The sequence below is a fragment of the Elephas maximus genome, chromosome 1, assembly GCF_024166365.1.
Source record: "Elephas maximus indicus isolate mEleMax1 chromosome 1, mEleMax1 primary haplotype, whole genome shotgun sequence".
Taxonomy (NCBI): Eukaryota; Metazoa; Chordata; class Mammalia; order Proboscidea; family Elephantidae; genus Elephas; species Elephas maximus.
The window spans coordinates 107,120,303-107,147,017 of NC_064819.1; the positions used below are offsets into that span (position 1 = coordinate 107,120,303).

The following is a 26,715-nucleotide window of genomic DNA, read 5'->3' on the forward strand; positions in this document are numbered from 1 at the left end:
ACAGTTCTGTCTATTTTTAAGGCAGTTCTAAACACATTTCTTTGATTCTGTCTACTTCTGACTACCTCTTCAGCACACTGTTGATTCTTGTACATCCATTTTTTCTGTTACTGTGTAATCAATTTACATTATCTTTTTTATTGTATCCACTATATTTGATTTGGTAGTATTTTCTCTAGGATTTTTACATCTATATTCATAAGACAGGTTGACCTATTTCTTATAATGTCCTTATCAGGTTTCGATATCAAAGTCATGCTGGCCTTATAAAATGCAGTCTATATTCTTTTAAAAAACTATTCTAAATTTACTTTTTTAAAGTATATAGCCATTATATATATAAGGTTTTCTTTCTACCTCTCTGGCTGCTCCTTCTTAGGTGAGCTGCTCTATTTTCCTGCCTCCCCCCGCCCCCTTCAAACTTATGCACATCTCCGTTCACCATTTTCTCATATATTACAGGATAAGAGACCCCAGGATACGGTGGCTTATCCCTCCACCCTATATCTGGAATCCATTCCCTCTCCATCTTTTACCTCTCTTTTTTTTTTTTTCAACCTACTTCTACTCTCTGTCTCCTAGGACTTCTGGGGATAAAAATGTCCAGTTACCCCTCCTCTTACTCTTGCCCTCAGCATCACCTTCCTTCTGCCTGCCACGTTAGCTTTTTCATTCCTTTTTGTGACCAATCCATTCTAAAGCATATTTCCTTTTACTATGCAGGTAATCCATGTGGTAGAAAATATTTAAATACAGAAAAGCAAAATAATAATAACATCCCCAATTTTTGATTTCATTTCACATCCTTCTAAAATATTTGTGTGTATATGTGTGTCACTATGAGTCAGAATCGACTCGATGGCAGTGGGTTTATTAACTTATTTATTTATTTTGGTTGTGTGTGTGTGATTTTATACACATCAAAACTTCTTTAGAGAATAATGTATACTCTGTCTTCAATTTCTTGCTAACTATTCACTTTTCAACTCCCTGCAATTTGGCTTTCACCCCTAATGCTTTTTTCACTTTTTGGAAATGACTCTTGTGAAATGATCTCCTGATTATCACTTTGGTGGGCATTTTTTCAGACCTTTTCTTAATTGATATCTCTATTTACTTAATTATGTTAACTGCTACTGCCCTTTTTTTTAATTAACTGCTGCTTCCGTCTGAAACTCATTTCTCTCTTGCTTTCTGTGACACCCTGGTTTTCTTTCTACCTCTCTGGCTGCTTCTTCTCAGTCTGTTCTCCTGCTCTTTCAGACTATCCTCTTGCCTCCTGTAAACGTTATTTTAAACCCCCCTGGGCTCTGCCCATGGTTCTCTCTTCCCATGCCAACCTCATCTATACTTTTGATTTCAGTTATATCCAAGTGATTTCCATATATGTATCTCCAACCCAGACCTTTATTTTGGATCCAGGCCCATTATATCATTGCCTGCTTTTTTTCTTTTTTTTTTTTTAACCTGGATCTCCTAACCAACCCACTCCCATCGAGTCAATTCCGACTCATAGTGACTCCATAGGACAGAGTAGAACTGCCCCATAGGGTTTTCAAGGCTGTAAATCTTTACTGGAGCAGCCTGCCACATCTTTCTCCCACAGAGCAGCTGATGGGTTTGAACTGCGGACCTTTTAGTTAACAGCCAAGCACTTTAACCACTGCACCACCAGGGCTCATGGATCTCCTAAAGTCACTTCAAATTCAGCAATCCAAATTAAATTCTTTCTCTTCCCATAGTCCCTGTTTTAGTTAATGTCACCACTGTCTGTCCAGTTGACCAAGCCAGAAACTTGGAAGTCCTAGTATAGATACATCATTTGCCCTGGACGTTCCCATCCACTTGTTCAGCAGAGTCTGTTGGATTCCCCTTCTGCACACTTGTCCCATTTCTCCAGTTGCTACTTCTACTTGTTTGGTTCAGCTCATATCATTTCTTGCTGGATTACTGTAGCAGTCTCTACCCCGAATCTCACTCTTCCCTAATCCATCATCAGAAGAACTCTGCCAAAATGCAACCCTGAGTCAGTCTTGCAGAATCACTGCTAACTCCCACATGCTAGTTCTCAGGCCTTTGCATATTTCCTTTCCTCTGCCTAGAGCGCCCTAAGCCAACTCCTGCTCTTCAAGGTGCTTTCCAAGCTTTATCTTCCCCTGGGAAAACTCTCAGAGCTGTGTTGTTGTTATTAAGTGCCATTGAGCCAATTTTCAACTCATAGCAACGCCCTGTGACAGAGTAGAACGACCCCATAGGGTTTTCTAGGCTGTCATCTTTATAAGAGCAGATTGCCTGGTCTTTCTCCCGTGGAGCCACTGGCTGGGGTCAAACCTCCAACTTTCTAGTTTGCAGCTGAACGCTTAACCGTTGTACCAAGGGCTCATTATATTATGAGTTATATTTTATATATATATATAATCACTATATCTGTGACATCTGCCTCCTTCAGTTGTCTCTCCTGTGAGCTCGAGAGCAGGAAGAGGCAGTGTGAGTTTTCATTTTAAGATCAAAACTAAGACCTGGGATATTACAGAATTACGGAAAATAGAGAAGTAAGCAGGAAGGAAAAACTCATCATCCTGTCAACCATCTGTCTTTTTCCACATAGCATATTTATACTTGATTAAACTTGGTGCTTACATGTAGTTTTGTTTCTGCTATATTCTTTACTTTAAATCAAGAGCTTTCTCATTGTTAATGCCTAGTCCCCATAAGTTTTTAATGGCTGCAGAGAGCCTGATTTGTGTACCATTCTAAATTGTATAGGAATGGACATCAAAGCATATAGTTTCCCCAGTATTTAGAGTATTTGCCATCTTTTAGAGTGTCTCTTTAGGACAAATATAAAGAATACTGCAATTTATGCACCCAATGACATGGCTGCAAGATGCATAAAACAAACTTTAACAGAACTGAAAAGTGAGATAGACACCTCCACAATTATAGTAGGAGACTTCAACACACCACTTTTGGAGAAGAATAGAACTTCCAGTAAGAAGCTCAGTAGAAACACAGAAGACCTAATTGCTATAATCAACCAACTTGACCTCATAGACTTATACAGAACACTCCACCCAACAGCTGCAAAGTATACTTTTTTTTTCTAGTGCACACGGAACATTCTCTAGAATAGATCACATATTAGGTCATAAAACAAACCTTTGCAGAATCCAAAACATCGAAATATTACAAAGCATCTTCTTAGAACACAAGGCCATAAAAGTGGAAATCAGTAACAGAAAAATCAGGGAAAAGAAATCAAATACTTGGAAACTGAACAAATACCCTGCTCAAAAAAGACTGGGTTATAGAAGACATTAAGGAGGGAATAAAGAAATTCATAGAATGCAACAAGAATGAAAACACTTCCTATCAAAACCTCTGGGATACCGCAAAAGCAGTGCTCAGAGGTCAATTTATATCGATAAATGCACACATACATAAAGAAGAAAGAGCCAAAATCAGAGAACTGTCCCTACAACTTGAACAAATAAAGAGCGAGCAATGAAAGAATCCATCAGGCACCAGAAGAAAACAAATAATAAAAATTAAAGCTGAACTAACTGAATTAGAGAACAGAAAAACAATTGAAAGAATTAACAAAGCCAAAAGCTGGTTCTTTGAAAAAATTAACAAAATTGATAAACCATTGGCCAGACTGACTAAAGAAATACAGGAAAGGAAACAAATAACCCAAATAAGAAACAAGATGGGCCACATCACAACAGACCCAACTGAAATTAAAAGAATCATATCACATTATTACAAAAAATTGTACTCTAACAAATTTGAAAACCTAGAAGAAATGGATGAATTCCTATAAAAACACCACCTACCTAAACTAACACAGTCAGAAGTAAGACGGCTAAATAGACCCATAACAGAAAAAGAGATTGAAAAGGTAATCAGAAAACTCCCAAGAAAAAAAAGCCCTGGCCTGGACAGCTTCACTGCAGAGTTCTACCAAACTTTCAGAGAAGAGTTAACACCACCACTACGAAAGGTACTTCAAAGCATAGAAAATGATGGAATACTACCTAACTCATTCTATGAAGCCACCATATCCCTGATACCAAAACCAGGTAAAAAAAAAGACACCACAAAAAAAGAAAATTACAGACCTATATCCCTCATGAACATAGATGCAAAAATCTTCAACAAAATTCCAGCCGATAGAATAACAACAACGTATCAAAAAAATAACCCACCATGACCAAGTGGGATTTATTCCAGGTATGCAAGCCTCGTTTAATATTAGAAAAACCATTAATGTAATCCACCATATAAATAAAACAAAAGACAAAAACCACATGATCTTATCAATTGATGCAGAAAAGGCATTTGACAAAGTCCAACACCCATTCATGATAAAAACTCTCAGCAAAATGGGAATTGAAGGAAAATTCCTCAACATAATAAAGGGCATCTATACAAAGCCAACAGCCAACATCACTCTAAATGGGGAGAGCCTGAAAGCATTTCCCTTGAGAACGGGAACCAGACAAGGATGCCCTTTATCACTGCTCTTATTCAACATTGTGCTAGAAGTCCTAGCCAGGGCAATTAGGCTAGACAAAGAAATAAAGGGCATTCGGATTGGCAAGGAAGAAGTAAAATTATCTCTGTTTGCAGATGACATGATCTTATACACAGAAAACCCTAAGGAATCCTCCAGAAAACTACTGAAACTAATAGAAGAGTTCGGCAGAGTCTCAGGTTATAAGATAAACATACAAAAATCACTTGGATTCCTCTACATCAACAAAAAGAACATCGAAGAAGAAATCGCCAAATCAATACCATTCACAGTAGCCCCCAAGAAGATAAAATACTTAGGAATAAATCTTACCAAAGATGTAAAAGACCTATACAAAGAAAACTGCAAAGTACTAGTGCAAGAAACTAAAAGGGACCTACATAAGTGGAAAAACATACCTTCCTCATGGATAGGAAGACTTAACATAGTAAAAATGTCTGTTCTACCAAAAGCCATCGATACATACAATGCACTTCTGATCCAAATTCCAATGGCATTTTTTAATGTGATGGAGAAACACATCACCAACTTCATATGGAAGGGAAAGAAACCCCGGATAAGTAAAGCATTACTGAAAAAGAAGAAAGTGGGAGGCCTCAGTCTACCTGATTTTAGAACATATTATACAGCCACAGTAGTCAAAACAGCCTAGTACTGGTACAACAACAGGCACATAGACCAGTGAAACAGAATTGAGAACCCAGATATAAATCCATCCACATATGAGCAGCTGATATTTGACAAAGGCCCAGTGTCAGTTAATTGGGGAAAAGATAGTCTTTTTAACAAGTGGTGCTGGTATAACTGGATATCCATTTGCAAAAAAATGAAACAGGACCCATACCTCACACCATGCACAAAAACTAACTCCAAGTGGATCAAAGACCTAAACATAAAGACTAAAACGATAAAGATCATGGAAGAAAAAATAGGGAGAACGTTAGGAGCCCTAATACAAGGCATAAACAGAATACAAAGCATTACTAAAAATGATGAAGAGAAACCAGGTAACTGGGAGCTCCTAAAAATCAAACACCTATGCTTATCTACAGAGTAAAAAGACCACCTACAGATTGGGAGAAAATTTGCAGCTATGACATCTCCGAACAGCGCCTGATCTCTAAAATCTATATAATTCTGTTAAAACACAACCACAAAAAGGCAAACAACCCAATCAAAAAGTGGGCAAAGGATATGAACACGCACTTCACTAAAGAAGATATTCAGGCAGCTAACAGATACATGAGAAAGTGCTCTCTATCATTAGCCATTAGAGAAATGCAAATTAAAAACTACGATGAGATTCCATCTCACTCCAACAAGGCTGGCATTAATCCAAAAAACACAAAATAGTGAATGTTGGAGAGGCTGCAGAGAGATTGGAACTCTTATACACTGCTGGTGGGAATGTAAAATGGTACAACCACTTTGGAAATCAATCTGGTGTTTTCTTAAAAAGTTAGAAATAGAACTACCTTACAACCCAGAAATCCCACTCCTCGGAATATACCCTAGAGAAATAAGAGCCTTTACACGAACAGATATATGCACACCCATGTTTGTTGCAGCTCTGTTTACAATAGCAAAAAGCTGGAAGCAACCAAGGTGTCCATCAACGGATGAATGGTTAAATAAATTATGGTATATTCACACAATGGAATACTACACATCGATAAAGAACAGCGACAAATCTGTGAAACATTTCATAACATGGAGGAACCTGGAAGGCATTATGCTGAGTGAAATTAGTTAAATATAAAACGACAAATATTGTATAAGACCATTATTATAAGATCTTGAGAAATAGTATAAACTGAGAAGAACACATTCTTTTGTGGTTACGAGGCAGGGAGGGTGGGAGAGGGTTATTTACTGATTAGTTAGTAGATAAGAACTACTTTAGGTGAAGGGAAGGATAACACTCAATACAGGGAAGGTCAGCCCAACTGGACTGGACCAAAAGCAAAGCAGTTTCCGGGATACACTGAATGCTTCGAAGGTCTGTGAAGCAAGGGCGGGGGTTTGGGGACTATGGCTTAAGCGGACTTCTAAGTCAATTGGCAAAATAAATTCTATTATGAAAACATTCTGCATCCCACTTTGAAATGTGGCATCTGGGGTCTTAAATGCTAACCAGCGGCCATCTAAGATGCATCAATTGGTCTCAACCCACCTGGATCAAAGGAGAATGAAGAACACCCAGGTCACATGGCAACTATGAGCCCAAGAGACAGAAAGGGCCACATGAACCAGAGACTTAAATCATCCTGAGACCAGAAGAACTAGATGGTGCCCAGCCACAACCCATGACTGCCCTGACAGAGAGCACAGCAGAGAACCCCTGAGAGAGCAGGAGAACAGTGGGATGCAGACCCCAAATTCCCATAAAAAGGCCAGACTTAATGGTCTGACTGAGACTAGAAGAATCCCGGTGGCCATGGGCCCCAAACCTTCTGTTTACCCAGGACAGGAACTATTCCTGAAGACAACTCATCAGACACGGAAGGGACTGGACAATGGGTTGGAGAGAGATGCTGAGGAACAGTAAGCTACTTGTATCAGGTGGACATCTCCTGTCTGGAGGGGAGATGGGAGTGTAGAGAGGGTTAGAAACTGGCAAAACAGTCACGAAAGGAGAGACTGGAAGGAGGCAGCGGGCTGACGCATTAGGGAGAGAGTAAATGGGAGTATGTAGTAAGGTGTATATAAGCTTATATGTGACAGACTGACTTGATTTGTAAACTTTCACTTAATGCACAATAAAAATTATTTAAAAAAAAAAAGAATACTGCACTGAATTTTTAGCATTTTCTGTGGCTGGCTGGCTTGATGTATGTGTCCTTCTTTTCCTTTCCACAGAGAGTCAGTGTGGTGGCAAGGAGTTAGCTTTTGTTTGTTTAGTATACAACTCAATATTTCTTAATTAGAGACGATCCCCGTTAGAGACATGGCATCAAAGATGTCACGTACGCATTGCCGTACAACCTAGAGAGATTTCAGTGTACATACAGCTGTGCTTTGACTAGCTGTGCTTTGAACTAGCATTCCTGAAAAAAGAGAGCTGCTTCAAATGCTGTCATCTTTGTTAACTGTCAGCTTCTCTATTTCAGGATGACTGTCTGAGGTCACTGACAAGATTTGCAGCAGCACATTGGACAGTTGCATCACTTCCAGTGGTACAAGGACACTTTTGTAAACTTTTTGCATGTGAGTGTTAATACATTTGCCATATATATTACAGTCATTTTTCATCTTCTGTAATTTTTTTTTTAGTGGTTCAACTTCTCTCCATTATGAAGGAACTATTTTGAGATACTACTTGTCTTATATGCAAGCTCTAGGTTATAAATTCATATATACAGTGAAACCTGTGAGAGCCGGAACTCCGTGAGACTGCATTGTTTTTCTGGGTCTCACAAGTTTTCCACCTTTGACAAGGTTCAGTCTTACCGCATTTCTGTCACTTCATTTTAGCGGAAAATATTCAGGTTTTCTTTCTCTGACAGATTTCCACCTTACACAGATTCCACCTGTCACAGGTTTTACTGCATCTTATGAAAAGATAAATTTACATTATATACATTTTAAAAATAATTTAATACTCATGTTGGCATATGAAATGTACTAATGTATTTCTCTTGAAATATTTAGCATTGGTGCCTGATGAGAACCATGGAGATCTTCCATGCATATTAGATATCGACATGTTTCATTTATTGGTGAGTATTTTGCAACTTGGGTTTGAAGTTCTGTTTATTGTACTACATACCTTGACCGTTGGCTTGGTGAGTAGTGTAGGGGCAGATAGGAGTTACATGACATTACCGTTACCACTTCTGACGATGATTTTTTTTCCTGAAGTGCTTCAAAAAGAAAATATTAAGGAATTTAGTTGAGATTCTTGACCTGAGTGTCAAGGCACTTAAATTCGAATCCTACCTCTCTTATTTTCCTTTGTGGCTAAGGTCAATAATTTAACCTCACTGTGCTTTTTACCTAAAAAGAGGTAAAGATAATATCAGCAGCATAAGGGCTACTGCTGGTCCATACAGTGGTTTTGTGTGTAAGATCTGTCTGGTCACACTACTTAGTGACAGACAGCCCCTTTGAATGCTGTAGGAGAGGTATGTCCTCTGAGCAGGTGCCAACTAGTACCAGGGCACACAGCTACGCAAACAGTGGGTAGCTGGATATCAGTTCCACCTCATCTCTGTCCCCATGTGCAGGGCATAGAGTGCACCACCACACACAGCAACCCCAAGTACCGCCCCTTACTCTCTTTGGGCTTCAGATTCTGTACCTATAAGTTGGTTAGTACCTATCTCATATGACTGAGAACCCAGTGGGAAAATCCACGTAAAGAGCTTAGACCAATTTGTGCCAAATAAATATTATCTGTTCCCATTGCTGCTACTGAAATTACCAGTGCTAGGCCCACCATACTGGCAGCAGGAGGCTAACAAAGAGCTAGCATATATTGTATACCTAAGCGCTTTCACGTGCATTCTCTTTTAGTCCTTAATCCTTCCTACTGAGATGTTAAAAACATATATATGTAATTCACCAATAAGGAAATTGAGGCTCAGAGATGTTAATTTGTCTAAAAAACTTGTAAGAGGAGGAGCTGGGAGTCATAACTAGATCTTTGTGAGTCCAAAACCCATGTTTTTTCCGCTGCTCACACCCTGGAAAGTTTCCAAGTGCTGTTTTTATTATAATTAACAATAAGCTGTGTATCGGGGAACCACCGGATGAATGAAAGGATAGTGTCCATCAAGACCCCTTCAGTGCTTTCGTAATTTTCTTTAACCAATCCTAGTGGAATTTCTACCGTGTATACCCTTTAAGAACAAAGATTTCCTATGAGAAGAGGCTAAGCTCAGAAGGGCATCACCTTAAGAAAACAGAACTGCGTTTTGCCGTGATGAAGGTGGTCTCTCTGACCTCTGTGTTTGCCATCTAGGTGGGCTTGGTGCTGGCTTTCCCTGCCTTGCAGTGTCAGGATTTTTCAGGAACGAGCCTTGGCACTGGAGACCTTCACATCTTCCATCTGGTTACGATGGCACACATCGTCCAGATCTTACTTACCTCGTGTACAGGTAATGCTTTCCTTTTTCACAGCTTCTTGAAGAAAATACTTGCGTTTTCTCAGTTTAAAAAAAAGAATATTAGAGGAATACGTACTTGGACAAGAATAATATATGAATTATAATTAGGCTGTTTTTTTTTTCTGTTTTATTTTGTTTATTTTTTTTTTTTTTGCTGTGAGATATTCTTTTTTTTATTGTGCTTTAGGTGAAAGTATACAGCTTAAGTGAATTTCTCATACAGAAATTTATACACATTTTGTTATGTGACACTAGTTGCAAGCCCTATAACGTAACAGCACACTCTCCCTTTCCACCCTGGGTTTCCCATGTCCATCCAGGCACCTCCTGTCCCTTCCTACCTTCTCATCCTGCCTCCAGACAGGAGCTGCCCATTTGATCTAAGAAGCACACTCTTCACGACGATTATTTTATGTTTTATAGTCCAATCTAACCTTTGTCTGAAGAGTGGGCTTAGGGAATGATTTTGGTTCTGGTTAACAGAGCATCTTAGGGCCTTGGCTTCGGGGGTTCCTCCAGTCTCAGTCAGACCATCAAGTCTGGTCTTTTTACGTGAATTTGGGTTCTGCTCCACACTTCTCACCTGCTCCATCAGGGATTCTCTGTCACGTTCCCTTTCAGGGCAGTACTGGTGGTAGCTAGGCACCATCTAGTTCTTCAGATCTCAAGCTGATGGAATCTCTGGTTTAGGCTGCTTTTTGAAGCACATTTCTTTCTCATCTTAAACCCCCCTAGCAGTGTGAATGTTCCTATACTTTTTATTTCATAAGTTCAGTGATATTTAAGTAGCATAGTGGTTAAGCCTCTTAGAATTTTAAATTTTAGGATGTCAGTTTTGTTTTAGCTTACATGTTTCTTAATGCCCTCATGAGTTCATCATTAAATTATGTTTTGCATTCAAGCTTCCTGTTTTTACAACATTTTAAGACTATATATTTAGTGATTTTACCCCAGCAGGCCATTTGGCACCCTGAAGCACATTGGCTTCCTCTCCCAGAGCCCACTGGCTCTCTGGTTCTGATGGAGATCAATACTGTGTTCACACCTCAGGTATTAAATTCTTCATGTTTTCTGAGAGTGTGTTCATATTATGTGTTAGTGGATAAATATATGAGTGCTTAAATGATTTAGACAGCAGTTGTGTTGACAGCACTTAATAGGCAAATACGGAGTGCTAATATTTCCTTATTTTTCAGGAGAAAATGGCATGGATCAAGAAAATCCTATTGGTGAAGAAGAACTAGCAGTTCTTGATTTGTATAAAACACTTCACCAGTATACAGGAAGGTGAGATCATAATTTTTATATGACAGGCATTTCCCCAAATATTCATGGGTGATAACATGAAAAAGGAATTGAGTCATTAAATAAAGGAAATTACTGTCAACTAATGTATTTAGAAAAGAAGGTGGGTGATGGTCGCACAATATAGCAACTGTAATCAATGTCACAGAATTATACATGTAAAAATGGCCGAGACAGCAAATGTTTTGTTATTTACTGTATTTTACACAAATAATTCGTGCCTTTCTGTGTTTGCTTACCTGCGTGCCCTCCCCCCACAAGGTATTTTCTCAAGCATACTGTGCTAATTTTTTTTACAGCAACTTATGGAAGAGAATTGGCATGGCAGCACTTGTGAGGGTGCCTCGCAGTGGGAGGGCACAGCTGGCAAACAAATGCAGAAAATGTGCGTTATTTGTGTAAAAATATGGTGTATATACATTACCACAAAATTTAAGGAAAAAAAAGAGGAAGAGGAGGTAGGAGAAATGATTGGTGGGATTTCACAGAACTTTTAGCATACTGAAATATGTTGGGAACCTCTAAGACAGATGTAATATGCAGAGCTTCCCCAATTATTTTGGCCACGGAACCCTTCCTTTGTTCAGAGGATCTGGCATGGACTAATGGCAACATGAAGCATACTTTGGAAATTGCTGTTCTCAACATTTGTTGTCTTACTAGAAATAAAAAAATTGCAAATTAGCATAATACACTTTGAAGGTAATCTAGGACTAGCCAAAGTGCACTAAAATTATTAGAAATTCACATAGTGTTGGAGTCCCTGTAATTTGGTACAACAGTTCCACTTAGCTTTTTGACAGCAGATGTGAATAACCTATAAAAATATTTGTTCTTTGACTATTATTCCATTTTGGAGAATCCACACTAACAAAATGATCCAACATGTAGAAAAACCTATAGGCATAAGGAAGTACTCCCTGATATTATTTATATTAGCAAAGAATGAAAAACAATGTGAGAGAGAGAATAAGTTGGTATAGGTTAGGGTTGATGTGTTCCAGAATATTACAAATCCATTAGAAGTTACGGTTTATGAAGTTCTAAACCACATGTTAATTTTAAATTTCATTTATTACAACAGTTCAGTGTGAAAATAGTATGCCAGAATAATACTCATTAATATAAAGTCCTGAAATAGTTGATGGTTTTTTATTTTCCCAGTATTCTCCTTACGTGGCTCTGTGTCACTTTTATAAATTTTAATAACAGAATTGGAGGCTGTGTCACCGTCCGTACCTGACATCCTCTAGCAGTCAGGGCTTCGGCTAGTCTGCTAACTCACCTCTTAAGCACATGTGCCCTCGGTTCCAAATAGCAGCCATCTCTGTTTTCACACTACTCTAGCTAGAATGGCCTTTTCTTATGAAATCTCCCAATAATGACTTTTCTCTCTTGTAGTGCCTTGAAAGAAACACCCTCAGCCTGGCATCTGTGGAGGAGTGTCAGAGCTGGAATCACGCCTTTCCTGAAGTGTTCTGCGTTGTTTTTTCATTACTTAAATGGAGTTCCTTCCCCATCTGAAGTTCAAGGTAATTTCTCATTTCTTTCAAAATGTAGGAACTGTTTGTAGTCTTTTACCCCAAAAGTTTAGAATGAAAAATGACTTGCAAAAATGAGGGCCAATTAAAAATGTTAAAACACAGCTTATTGACTGTGGTGGTTGTCTTAGTCATCTAGTGCTGCTGTAACAGAAATACCACAAGTGGATGGCTTTAACAAAGAGAAGTTTATTTCTTCACAGTAAAGTAGGCCAAATTAAGGGCATTGGCTCCAGGGGAAGGCTTTCTCTCTCTGTTGCCTCTGGAGGAAGGTCCTTGTCCTCAATCTTCCCATGATCAAGGAGCTCCTCAGGTTGCAGGGACCCCGGTTTCAAAGGATGTGCTCTGCTCCCGGTGCTGCTTTCTTGGTGGTATGAGGTCCCCCTCTCTGCTTGCTTCCCTTTCCTTTTATCTCTTGAGCAATAAAAGGTGGTGCAGGCCACACCCCAGGGAAACTCCCCTTCCATTGGAGCAGGGATATGACCAGGTAAGGGTGTTACAGTCCCACCCTAATCCTCTCTAACGTAAAGTTGCAATCACAAAATGAAGGACAGCCACAGAATACTGGGAATCATGGCCTAACCAAGTTGATACACACATTTTTGGGGGGACATAATTGAGTTCATGACAGTGATGTTCATGTTTATAGAATAAAAATGCATATTTGTATATAAATCTGATTTTATTTGGATCTCAGTAAATGTGCCATTAAACATTAAATAATAATTGCACATGAATCTGATTTTAATGTGGGGACTGTTGTTCCACACCTCTTTCTATATTCTGTTTTAATTCATTTCATAAAAGGAGTATAAAGGTAGATTGAAAGTTTATCATATTTCTGTATTCTCATAGCACCTGGCACTGATCATAGAGGGCCTTCATGCTGCTCTTTAAACGTACCGACTGGCACCTTTATTCACCCAGTTGCCCAGCCACCATATAGAAGAGTGTAGACTTCCAAATTTGCAATGGTGATTACAGATACTATTTAAATCCACCTATCATAATAAAACCAACTTACATTTCTGTATTGCTTTATACTTTTCCAGAGCACCTATACATTATTTTTGTCATTTAATATTTGAAGTAGGCCCATGAAGTAGATCATGCAGGTATATATACCATTTTACAAATGGTAAAGCTGAGACACCAGAAAATTGTGAACTGTTCAGTGTAGGAACTGCCTGATTCCACTCTATCCCTGTGTCATTTCCTGTGGAGTCCTACCCTGTACCATCCTGTTAACTTCCTAAGTTATGTATCCAGCAAATTTGAACTCTTGAATTTTGGTGGGTTGGTTGGCTTTTCAAGCCCTACTGTTGCTTACTCCCATGCAGGACCTACTCTTACTTGTTATAAGCATTAAGTTTGTCTTCTTCTACATTTGCAGTTATTGGAACAAGCCATTTTGAGCACTTATGTAACTATCTTTCCCTACCAAGCAACCTCATTTGCCTTTTTCAAGAAAATAGTGAGATAATGAATTCACTGATTGAAAGGTAATAATTATACACTTTACTTCATTATATTGACTATTTATACAGAACCAAACTTTATTACGTATTTGGCAAAATTGTCAGATAATGAGCCTGGCCGAATTCGATCTGTGTAATTTAAACTGTAATGAGTAGGCCTTCTTAGCTCTAAGGGTTTACCTTTGTGGTAAGATTTTTGCCAGGCTAGTGAATTTACCATATGGGGCAGCTCTACTCTGTCCTGTAGGGTTGCTATGAGTTGGAATTGACTTGACAGCAATGGGTTTTGTTTTTTTTTTTTTTTTTTTTGGTTTACCCTCACTTTATGTTTGAGAAAATAGAAACCTAGAGAATTCGATCTATTTAAGAATCATGTGAAGTTACTGAGTTAAGATTAAACATGGGTGTTCTAGCTCCAGATAATAAGAGTTCGTCGTTAATTTAGACTGGTTTTTCCAGAGTGTCCAGATTAGTGAGGTTATAGTGTATGTGAAAACCCTAGTGACATAGTGGTTAAGAGCTACGGCTGCTAACCAAAAGGTCGGCAGTTCCAATCCACCAGGTGCTCCTATGGAGCAGTGCTACACTGTCCTATAGGGTCGCTATGAGTCGGGATCGACTCAACAGCAACAGGTTTTTTTTTTTTATAGTGTATGTAGTTGCAAGTTAATACATCAAGTCACAGGTCATATTCTTCTGATTTTAAAAGTTGCAGGCAAGATATGGAATTTCTTTCAGTTCCTTTGGTTAGGCAAAGTGTATCATATTAACCCAAGAAAGTTATTTTTTTATTACTGGATTTAGAAGGGGGAAAAATTCTTTTAGCCATTTAAAAGTAAAGATGTTTTAGGTTTTTTTTTTATTTTTCCTCTGCTTATATTCAAGTTGGTGTCATAACAATGAAGTTAAAAGATACCTAGAAGGTGAAAGAGATGCTATAAGGTAAGTTAAAGATTGTTAAAGACTTGGTTGGGGTGGGAGGTAGGGAGAAAGCAGGATGTAAGAGCTGTCTTCCTTGGAAGCTGACTTCCCAAGCCTTCAGTGATTCCAAGAGGTGGGACTTCTTGCCCTCATGCTTTCTTTTTTATTAGTCTAGTGATAAGAATTTGTAAAAACATCAGAATTATGAATATAAATATGGTATGGTACATTATTCTTGGCAGAGGAAACAAAATTATTATTATATTTTAGAATATTTGATTTTAAAAAATGTAGGTCCCTTTCCAGGTTTTCCTAAGTGCTTTCTCTCTCTTTTAAAATCCTTTATTATGGAAAATTTCAAACTGTCGGAAAGTAGGGAGAATCATATAATGAGAACTTGTGTACCTGTCACTTAACTTCAGTTATTATCAAATCGTGGCCAGTCATTTTTATGTTTACAGTTTATTTGTTTGAACCAAGATCCAAATAAGGTTTATATATTACAATTGGTTGGTGTATCTCTTAGGTCTCTTTTAAACTCTAGGTCCTTCTTCCTGTTTATTTGTTAAAGAAATTGCATCAAATGTCCTGTAGAGTTTTCTACAGCCTGAATTTTTCTATGTCCCCATGGTGCTGTCGTGTTCTTCTGTGAGCTGCTTTCTATAATTAGCTCTTAGAGGCTTGATCAGGTTCAGGTTGTTTTTGTTTTCCCAGTAATACTTTATAGGAGGTATGTATGCTTCACAAGAAGGCATACAATGATGTCAGATCATCTCTTTTTGTGATATCACTAGCCCCTGGTGTTTTTATTGGGTTGAACCATATGAAATTCCAATTTTTATAAGTCAAATATGGTTGAACATCAGCAGTTCTTATGGCTCAACCCTGTAGCCAGAAAACGCAGTACAGTAGTTCTCAGTTTGAAGTGCATATCAGTATAACATGGTTGTGTCCCACTGAGTTGATTCTGACTCATAGCAACCCTATGGGACAGAGTAGAACTGCCCCATAGGGTTTCCTAGGCTATAATCTTTATGGGAGCAGATTACCAGGTCTTTTCTCCCTCAGAGCCACTGGTGGGTTTGAACTGCCAACCTATTGGTTAGCAGCTGAGAGTGCTTGCCAGTTGTGCCACTGGGGCTCCTTAGTATAACCTTAGAAACTTTAAAAAAAATACTCCAGCTTCTTCCTACCAAATCGAGTTTCTCTAAAATTTGGGTCTGTGTAGTAATGGAAAACTGTTTTGGCCTTTGCCCATGCTTTCTGTTGAAGTAACCCTGGGAGTAATTGAGGTTCCTTTATCTGAAACCTCCAGGCCCCACATGAGGATTTGTGCTAATGAGTGGGTGCTGGCCAGACCAGAAAAGATTCACCTGGTAGGTCAATTCAGCTAACCTCAGGAGGCATGCTTTAGCCTATCATGTATATGCATGAGGACTCAATCATGACTGGCTGATGGAAGCCCTAAATGCTGAGGCTCAGAGCTTCCTGGTTGGTAAAGGGAGGGTGATGCAGCCTCTTTGGGAGGTGGAAGCTCCCAGACCTCGCCCACGCGTTTCTTCCTAATGACGATCCTGATTTGTATTCTTTTGCTATAGTCTATAAGTATAGTACTTTGTATGAGTCCTGTGAGATGTTCCAACAAATCAAACACGAAGGAGTAGGGTAGGGGGAGTCAGCAGGTAAAAATGAGGGGACCCAAGGAGACCCCCAAGCCTGCAGCTAGCATCCTGAAGGGGTAGTGAGAAAACTGCAAATCCGTGACCAGTAGGTCAGAAGTTTGGGGTGTTACGTGAATTCCCCAAACTTGAAATTGGCATCTGCCTATTTAGCAATCTGAAGGACAGTGTCCTTTTAACTTGTGAGACCTGCCTTAGCTCCAAGTGGCTAGGGTCAAAGAGAGAAAGTACTGTGTGGGCAGCTGGTTTCACAAAGGATGGAGAAGGGGGAACGTGGGGATTTGATTACTCCTCACATTTGGGGATCACATTTATGCCAGTTATTATCCACAGAGGGTCCCAGCATGTATATTCCCCCCAAATTCCTCAAGTGGTTCTTATATGCAACCCTGACTAAGAACTACTGTCTATAAAGTTTTACCCTCTCAGGTTAAATCCATATATCTTTGCAGTAGGTAAAGTACTACCTCATCTCTCATGTTGGGCAGATGAAGTGGCTAACACTGAGACCAGGTCCTCAAGTGCTAATTGAATTTGGATCTAAATTTTGTCTGAATTAACTTGCGTGGCAGAATCAAAGTGGCCTGGTATCTCTAATTTAAAGAAAACCCGTCTCCTACTGCCTCCTCTCCTCCAACTCATTTCTGCCTTAAAAAAACCCATTGCCATCAGTTCGATTCCAATTCAGAGTGACCCTATAGGAGTAGGACTGCCCTATCGAATTTCCAAGGAGCAGCTGGTAGATTTGAACTGCCAACCTTTTGGCTAGCAGCCGAGCTCTTAACCACTGTGCCACCAGGGCTCCTAATAAGCCTACATACCTTTTCTGTCTTCTAGATCCTAAGTCCTGTGGTTGGGCTCTATATTACTGTGTTGGTTAGGTAGAAGCCCAGGGGTAAATATCCTTTTCTACCCCTCACTTACTTCCCAGAGCTACTAAATTTGCACTTATATAGGCAGATACAAGAGCCCTGGTGGCTCAGTGGTTAAGCACTCAGCTGCTAACTGAAAAGTCTGTAGTTTGAACCTACCAGCCGCTCTGCAGGAGAAAGATGGGGCAGTTCACATCTGTAAAGATTTACAGCCTTGGAAACCCTATGGGACAGGTCTGTTCTGTCCTGTAGGATCGCTGTCAGAATCCAGCAGACAACAGTAGGTTTGGTTTGGGGTTGGGGCAGGTACTAAGTACCATTGCTACAGTCCTGTTAATTTATTCTGAGCTTTTCAAGTACAAATCCCCTAAGGCATTGTGTCACTGAGAGTGCTTTTTTTTTTTTTACTCTGGCATCTTACACCACTGTGGTAGTACATGATCACTCAGGTTCAAAGTTTTCCTTTGTTTTGGCTACGTTGAGTTATCCTGTTGTCATTATAATATGTATGACCTCGTCTTATCTGGATTTCTTTTTTCCTTTTTTAGCTATCCAAGAGAATCTAACAAATTAATAGACCTACCAGAGGATTACAGCAGCCTCATTAACCAAGCATCTAATTTCTCGTAAGTTTTGATATTAGAGTATTGAGCTTTTCCTACCACTAGAAACGTTCACCTTTCTACAAAGAATCTGAGGAATTTTTTGTTGTTCTTTATCCTGTTTGGGTAGGGAAATGATAACACCAGTAGTATATTACACTGCTAGCTCCTTGTATAAGCATCATTCTACCATGTTTCAGAATAAGAAATAATAATTTTGCAGTTCAAAGTAATAAATGTCCTTAGCAATTTTAACATATTATTAAATATTCCATATACAAGCAGCATAAAGAATAATACAGCAGTACAAGAAATTAAACATCACCTAGACCATTGAAGCTCCCTGCGTGTCCCTTCTGCGTTGCCTCCCCTTTTCCCTGCAGAGATCCACTGTCCTCAGCGTGATAGTAATCATTCCTCTGCATCTGTACGTTAACTGTATCTGTTTCTGTTCCTAAGCAACTATATTATTTTGTATGGTTAGGGTTTAAGTTGTACCACCTTCTTCAGTCAGCGTTATTTGTAAGATTTATCCATATTGACATTTACCTCTTTAATTTGTAGATTGTTTTACTGCTGTGGATAGTATTATATGACAAAGCACAGTTTATTTCTCTTTTTCTGCTATTGATGATTTTATTTATCTTTTCTCCCACTGATAATTATTGAATTGTTTCCAGGGCATGGTTCTTGGTGTATGTGCAAAAGGTTCCCTACTCCCTATTTTAGGATATATGCATCTTTAGCTCTACTTGATATTGTAAAGTTCTTCTCCATTTTTGAGAAAAACTTATGTTTTCTTTGTCCCATGGAGGTGCCCCAAATCAGGTGGGGACAAGAGCAGAGCCCCCACGCTGTGCCTTGTCTGTGGAACCCTGCTGTGCTCCCAGAGCTACTGCTGTCAGACAGAGCTGGAAGGGGAGGATGTGGGAGCCTGCACAGCCCACACCTACTCCTGTGGCTCTGGGGTGGGCATCTTCCTGAGGTAAGGCCCTGCAGGGAGCGTCTTAGCGTTGGACCTGCTTTATCATGTGCCTGTTGAGGTGGTGGCACAAGACTAGTACACTGCAGAGGATTTTAAGACCACTGTTCTTATATATTTTACTCAATTGGAGAACATGGGAAGCCTGTCTAAAGTCTCACGTTTGACACATGCTAACTCTGTGTTGGCCCTTCTGTTGCATCATCCTACTACTCATACTCCCACCCCTGAGGTCACAATTCTGTTCTCCTTTCTTCATGTCTCATTCTGATGTGAAACTTTCAGCTGTTCCTGGTTTCCCCCCCACACACAAATCCAGTCAGAATTGCCCTTTTGTTATATTCTCCTGGCTTTTGGACTTTATCTCTATTCATACATGCCACAGGTTAACATAAATAGTTGTATGCATTTGATAAATATTTATCTAGTGCCAACTATGCACTAGGCATTGAGAATGCAGTAGTCAACAAAGCAAACAAAAACCTGCTGTCATGGAACTAGGGAGATTCAATTCAAAACCCAACGAGATACCACTTTTCCCCCACTGTGATGGCTAAGATTTAAAAAATGGAAAATAACAAATGTTAGAGACCACGTGTAGAAATTGTATCTCTCATCCATTGCTGGTGGAAATGCAAAATGGCACACCATCAATCTAACTGGAGAACTGTTTATTATCACAACATCATTTTCATGGTCCAATCTTACTACAATACTATTACTATTTTTCCCATAGGACTAAATGTGTTAATCACCACAATATATACCCTCTACATAATAACCACAACTCAACGAGGAGAAGCATCACACCATGCTAAATGACCCACATGACCCACCATTGAATAGGAAGCATTGAGTATCTGCGGTGATGAAAAACTTGGCAACAGATATTGGTTGCAGAATATGATTAATGTAATTAGTGTCATTGAATTATGAATGGAAAAAATGTTGAGTTGGCAGATTTCGTGTTATACAGTATATATTGTTTACAATAATAAAAAAATCAGGCTATTACCAAAAAAAAGATGGGTAAGAAAAATATATGCTATGATATGAATGTCAGGCAAATCTCTGAGGGATCAGGGACAAATTTTTAAATAGACCTTGGGAGAAATGTAAAAACGGCATATTTCCAGATTCTTTTGGTCATATACAAAGTGAGTAGCCTTGTGTCTCAACCTAATTCATTATGTTTGTGCACCTTTTTTTTAGGTGGATAATTTCCTCATAATAGTGGTTCAAATATCAGCACCTATTTTATGTTTAGAAGTTAATTATCTTTCTCACACTTGACAGTTTTTTAATTATTGCTGTCATTTGAGTTGTCAGTTCCTAATCCTAGGTGTCCTTCCCCATTGCTGTACTGAGTTACCATACAATCATTTGTGTTATTTTGAAAACTTGGACAGATGTGTTGATACTCTTCAGTGTCTCTGCTGCAAATGCCGTTCTCTTCTAGCACTGCTTTTATTTTTATGAGACTTCAGTCCATGTGGAACTGAACCCAAGCCTTGCTTAATCCAACCAAACCCATTGCAGTTGAGTCAATCCTGATTCATAGCGACCCTATGTGACAAAGTAGAACTGCCCCATAGGGTTTCCAAAGCTGTAATCTTTAGGGAGCCATATCTGTTCCCTGCCGAGTGATTAGTGGACTCAGACTGCCAGCCTTTTGGTTAGTAGTCGAGCGCTTTAACCACTGTGTGACCAGGGCTCCTATAAACCTTGCTGACCGTTGTCTAAATGCTATTATAAATGGTCTCTCTACAGAGTACGGGAATGTCAGGTGCTGTTTTTAGCCGGGAAAACCAAAGGCTGTTTTTATGCTCCTCCTTACCTTGATGACTATGGGGAGACCGACCAGGGACTCAGGTAAGGGCCCAGCCTGGCTGCGTTGGCTGGCTCTGGTCTTCTAGAGCCCTTCAGTACATGGTGAACAAAATGAACTGTGTGGCCCTGAAGTCAGCCCTAAAGACAACCAAGGAGCTTAGGTGATTTGGCAGAGTGGGTTTGGTGATCTGTGGCCCTTTCCTAAGGATGACACCATGACTACCTAGTTTGACCTTCTTTTCCCAGCTCCCAAAGTGCCATGAAGGGCCATCAGGTAAATAAGGAGAAGAATGGGGTAGAGCACAACTTTTTTCACTTATTACTCCAAAGAATTGTTTGAATTGCCACATGCCATCAAAATTAAAATAAAATAAAACACTACCAGATGGCCATTCTGACTTCTTTGGCTTTATATAGGGGAGACCCTGGCATTATTCATGTGATATAAAAGAGCGTATCTTAATTGATAACAGACATTCTTGTCTTACGTAAAAACCTCTGGGGGACTAAGATTTAGAACATACGGAGCAATGTGACAGTATTTGGGGACTTAGTCACTCTTAATGTGGTAGCTTCTATTATATCATAAGCAAAACGCTAACCATTTTCCTCAAGCACTGTTAAGGAACTTTATTTAGACTATTGCTTTTTCCTCAAAAGGAGGTCAGAGTTTTAATATACAGTGTGCAGCCTTAGGAAGGGAAGTTGAAGGCCTGAAAACCACAGCAAGAGAAGTAGCTAAGCTGCCCCAGGTATTTGGCTGCAAGGTTGCAAGGCATGTGCCACCTGGCCAAGGAGTGTGGGCCCTCAGGAGGAGCGGCCATGGGTAGAGAGTGAGAGGGGGTAAGCTCTGACTGGGGTACAGAGGTGCACAGCTCAGAGCACTTGGCCCAGGCATAAGATCACCGAAACTTGTGCTGATGATTAAAGACAGAAGTCACTCCCGTTTGACTGCTCTTTGCTTATGCTGTGGCTGAAAGACTCAGCACTCTGAGGAACATTTGTGCCCCTGTAATTCTCCTTCACCTTCTCCCCTTTTTGGGCAATGAATGGGGTAGTGTCAGCCTCTCAACCTAAGCCCTCCTGTCCCACCCCCACCCTATTTCTCACTCCCACTTTGGGTAAGTGTGGCTTGTGTATTTTTTCTTTTCAGCAGACACGAGTCCAGCTAATGTGTTAATATCCGCAGTCACTTGCTGAACAGAAGTTTCGCAGAGGGTCTAAGATCAATAACTTGTAACCTTTCGTCAGTCAGGAAGGGCTAGGGTAAACATATGTGTAAGTAGAGGACATCTTGATACATGTGTCTTCTCTGCAGACGGGGCAATCCTTTACACTTGTGCACAGAGCGATTTAAGAAGATTCAGAAGCTCTGGCAGCAGCACAGCATCACGGAGGAAATCGGACACGCTCAGGAAGCAAATCAGACCCTGGTTGGCATCGACTGGCAGCACTTATAAGGGTTTCACTACCAAAAACACAAACTTTGATTCTTTTGTAACCCAGTTGGCTTTTCAAGAAAGACAGTAGGAAATAAGGTCTACTGAATTTGGAAATAAATTGTTTGTTTAAGCTTTTCTTCCCAGTTTTATTTTTATAGTTTCTGGCCCTAGGGACTAGACGAACACCATCCTCGTCGGCAGATTCCCATGCATCATTTGCTGTTTGCCTCAGATGTAACTGGTCGGGTTTTAGGGCCCAGCAAGGAGCTTCTCTTCCTGAGCCCAGCTATCTGTTGTGGAAGCCTGACTCAACTCAGAAGTCTGACTGGGTCAACCTGAGCCATTTTGCATCCGTGATTGCAATGAACTGCAGGCCCAGAGCGGATCTCGAAGAGGCAGGAAGCCAAGTCTCTGGTGTTTTGAGGTCACACTTCGTGGTCCCTCTCAGTGACTCAGCACTGGGACTGGGTTGATTATCTCCTTGCTAAAGAGCTCCTAGCTCCAGAGCAAGGCAGTCGATTGTGAAGCTGGTATTCCTGTCTCCATCTGCTGTGAGAGGGCTGGGAGGTACCCGAGGGAGGAGCCCATTGGGAGGATTGGGGGAGGTGGTGTACTGGGTGCTGTTTTAGTGCTATAGACAGTTGTTTTTTTTTTTTAGTGAGACTTTTGGCTTTGAGAGAAAAAAACTCATTTTAAAGGGCTTTTTAAGAAAATGATATATTCTAATTTTTCAGACAGTACTGTTCTCTGGTATCATTTCTACAACTAAATTGAAAGAGTGTGCGCATCTAGAATCAAACACTCGTGGAAGAATGAGAACCTGGTGTTTTGAGATTGCCGCACCCCCACCCCTTCTGGCATTTCCTGGGGTGGAGGAGTTGCTGCTTACCTGCTGGTCTCGTAGTTCCTGGGGCAGCCTGTGCACCCAGGCTTTTTTTTTAGAAAAACATTGTTCTTACTAAGAGGTGCCTTCCTAGAATGATAGCCACTTAGTAAAATAGCTTATAACCATTATATACCACACAACCCCTCTTGTTTGAAAGCTTGAATACTCACCGAGAGTGGTGGCAGATTTAATGGAGAAATAAACTCTGAGCCTCCCTAAGGTGGGGCTAGGGGACAAATGAATAATTTTGGCTCTTGAAGTTTTTTTTAACCAATGCAAGTGACCCTTTCACTCAGCTGTCTTTGAACTGCATCCATAAGTTGTGTTCTGCTGAGCTTTGCGCACCCCACAGCACACCCAGGAGGAAGGCAGAAACCCAAACCTGAAGCGCAAGTACGTTGGGATGCAGCAGCAGTATTCAGTGCCTCCTCTCCAGCAGTGTGTGAAGGAACCACCTCCTCTCAGAAGGATGCCTTGTCCCTTCCGGCTTGGGACTGGCTCGCCCAGCTGAGAGGAGGACCAACAGGAAGAAAACCCAGATTAAAATCATCTTTTGGCCCCCTTTTTTGTCCTGTCTTCCATTCTTAAGATCTGGTTGTTTGTGGATGGTATGATGATTTTAATATTTATTTTGGCCTCTCTGTCACATCTCAGTTCCTTCAGCTTTTAAGTCCAGCTTCTTTTGGCTTTCCTCCATACGTTCACCAAGCTGAAGTTTAAAATTGTAAGACCAGGTTTTCCCTCTCTAAATGTACTGTAGACATTTCTACAGAGGCAAACAACTCTCCACCTTCACAGAAGCCTGAGATTAACAGACAGAGGGTGCCCCTGGCCTCCATTCTCTGAGAATGTCAGGGAATCGTTGAGAGAATATGAATTTACATGAAATAGCAGCATACACACACTTTTTACCTTCTGGCGTGCACATTGTTAAGCTAGTTGTCTTCCCTACCTAACGAATCATCTTCGTTTTATGATTTGTTCCGCATGTATTTTGTCTGTTGTAGAAATGTTTATATAACATGCTTTCCATATCAGGGAAAATCATATCTGTTTAATAAATTGACTATAACTTTAATATCTGTGGACAACTTGTAAAATTTGGGATGTATCATATGTAAAAAGTTTAAAGATATCCAAATAAATGCTTTAGGTGTTGACATTACTTGGGCCAGCCTACGTCTTTTTCTGTTTTACCTGTATATATTTAAATGCCATGGAAGTATTCCCCATGTCACCTTGGTACAAATAAAGTGGGACACCTGTATTAGGTTGAAATTTAAGATGCTTATATTATTAGTGTCAATTATGGCCATTAGCCAAACCATCTTGACCTCCCCTGGAAAAGCTTAATCAGCATTTCAGCCGATTATGTTTCATATTCATTGACTGTGACAGCTTGTGACCTTTCTGGACCATTATGGACTGCAAATCACTTGGAAAACAAGACACTTGAAGTCTCTCCCACAGCCCCAAGACCTGTCTCGAGGTTTAAATTTTTGTGTTCATCCTTCACCTGGTGACCTCCACATCCTAGTCCTTACACACTCCCCAAACTCTTCTGCTTATGAGATACAGGTAGTAAGGAGACTATACTCTAGTTTTAGGGTAAGTCATTGCCTATGAGAGCTCTGCCCTGCTTTTCAACATCCGTCTTGAAGGAAAGCATCAAACGAAAGAGGCCAGGGTGTGTGTGTTCCCTGTCTCCTGACAATTAAGGCTGCTCCCTGCATCCTCCCTTCCCCAGTCTGGCTGTCTTCAGGTCCAGGACTCACTAAGCCCCTCTGACATGCTGATTCCTGTGTCCCTACTCTTCTGTAAAAGTCAAGTTTATTAAGGTATTTTATACACAGTAAAATTCACCCTTTTTAGTGTACAGTTTTATTCATTTTGACAAACACAGTCATTTAACAACCACCACAACTAAGAAGTAGAATAGTTCTATTACCCCCAGAAAGTTCCCTCAGGCTTCCTTGTAGTCATTTATGTCCCTTGACTCTCAGTCCCTGGTAACACTGACCTTTTTCTGCCCCTTGGTCTTTCCCAGGGTGTTATAAAAATGGTATTATATATGTAGCCTTTTGAGTCTGGTTTCTTTTTCACTAAGAAGAAGAATACACGAGAGTGAGTCATCCATGTTGTTGTGTTCCTTTTGACTTCTGAGTAGTATTCCATCAGAAGGATGTTTATGTACTTACCAGGTGAAGGACATTTGGGCGGTTTTGGACAATTATGAATAAAGCCTCTATAAGCATTTCTGTAAAGGTTTCTGAAGGAGCCTAAGTTTTCATTTCCATTAGGTAAATAAGTAGGGGGTTATTTCTCGTATCTTAGTCCTCCACCCACACCGTCCTTGGAGCACAACGTTCACTGCTGTCTAACTTGCTGTTTACACTCATCCTCTGATTTGGAGGATAGGATATAATGCCATCAGGGGTAAGAACTGAAGTTTTGTTCCTTCAAGCCAATCTTCTATCCAGTGAGAACTGGGAAGGCATTCCCTTTGTCCCCTGGAGTTCCTAACACGGCTCTGCTGGCTGGCCACATTTCATTGAGAACTGTATTTATGAGTGAGAGGCCCTAAGTTGCCTTGGCATACCCCTGCCCTGGCTAAACTGCAAACCTGCTGGCCTAGCATTACAGGTGCCCGGACAAGGAGTGGCAGAGGACTGTGCAGAGCAAGCTCCTAATCTGATTAACCCGTATTGAGGTCACTCAGGGTTTATCTGCTGGTGGCACAGCCCTGGGCTTGAAGCATGTTGCACGAGGCAGTGGGTTCTTGAGCTGAGGCCACAAATCCCAGGACACCCCTCTTTCTGAAGGGGCAGAATAAGTAGCTATTACCTGCTTCTTCATTTTGAAGTGAATGTTTTAAAAAGAAGTAGTAAAGCCCTGTCTTTACCTTTTATGCCACGCCAGGGCCGGCCTGGCAGAACTTTTCAAAAAAGTTGTTGGTAGTCCCTTGGGAGAAACAAGTTTACACTGGCCCAAGGAAAGACAAGAAGAACCTGGTGCCAGAGTCTTGCTGGGCACTGGTAGGTGGCCAGAAGGGAGGGGCCAGATTTCTTTTGCGGCTGTTTGGCTACCTGGGAAGACCCAGGTAAGGTCTGTCAACCCTAAGCCTGCTCTGGACCAACTGACAGGATTTGTCATTGGGTCACTTTGCCCTTGGTCTTCCCACCGGCAGTCACGCTCTCAGGTTGCTCCATCTGCCCCATAACCTGGCCCCAGGAAGACGCATTTCCCTGTTTGGGGGAGAGTAGGGGGGAAAAAAATGGAATTTTTGCGTAAATCACTAAATTAAGATCCCACGTATTAAATAAATTCAGTTCTGGCCCAAACTCCAGCCAATGTCAAGACTATTTGAATAACCTAATAGTCATTTGTTCTTGTGAGTAAGAGACAGCAGGAGGGAGAGAGGTGACGCCTGCATTGTTGAAGCGGCATCCCAGATCATTGGCAATGCTTCCTTTTTAATGTCATTTTCTTCCCCCCTTTTTTTTCCAGTAGTAAATATTAGCTAGAGTTGGAG

General features: G+C 40.4%; 1 protein-coding gene across 4 annotated transcripts in view; it reads left to right on the top strand.

Annotated features, from left to right (window-relative positions):
* The window catches only part of UBR2 (ubiquitin protein ligase E3 component n-recognin 2), a 129,231-nt gene extending 104,897 nt beyond the window's left edge, over positions 1 to 24,334 (top strand). For 3 of the 4 annotated variants that reach the window (XM_049892205.1, XM_049892216.1, XM_049892227.1), the window contains exons 37-47: positions 7,648 to 7,744; positions 8,189 to 8,256; positions 9,501 to 9,636; positions 10,842 to 10,932; positions 12,352 to 12,482; positions 13,885 to 13,993; positions 14,855 to 14,911; positions 17,990 to 18,067; positions 18,858 to 19,028; positions 20,796 to 20,897; positions 22,174 to 24,332. In XM_049892205.1, the coding sequence (XP_049748162.1) occupies positions 7,648 to 7,744; positions 8,189 to 8,256; positions 9,501 to 9,636; positions 10,842 to 10,932; positions 12,352 to 12,482; positions 13,885 to 13,993; positions 14,855 to 14,911; positions 17,990 to 18,067; positions 18,858 to 19,028; positions 20,796 to 20,897; positions 22,174 to 22,315 (1,182 nt within the window). In that variant the 3' untranslated portion in view covers positions 22,316 to 24,332. Of the gene's footprint in view, positions 1 to 7,647; positions 7,745 to 8,188; positions 8,257 to 9,500; positions 9,637 to 10,841; positions 10,933 to 12,351; positions 12,483 to 13,884; positions 13,994 to 14,854; positions 14,912 to 17,989; positions 18,068 to 18,857; positions 19,029 to 20,795; positions 20,898 to 22,173 lie in introns of all 4 variants that reach the window. The other variant, XM_049892236.1, reaches the window with a different exon arrangement.
* The last annotated feature ends 2,381 nt before the right edge of the window (positions 24,335 to 26,715 follow it).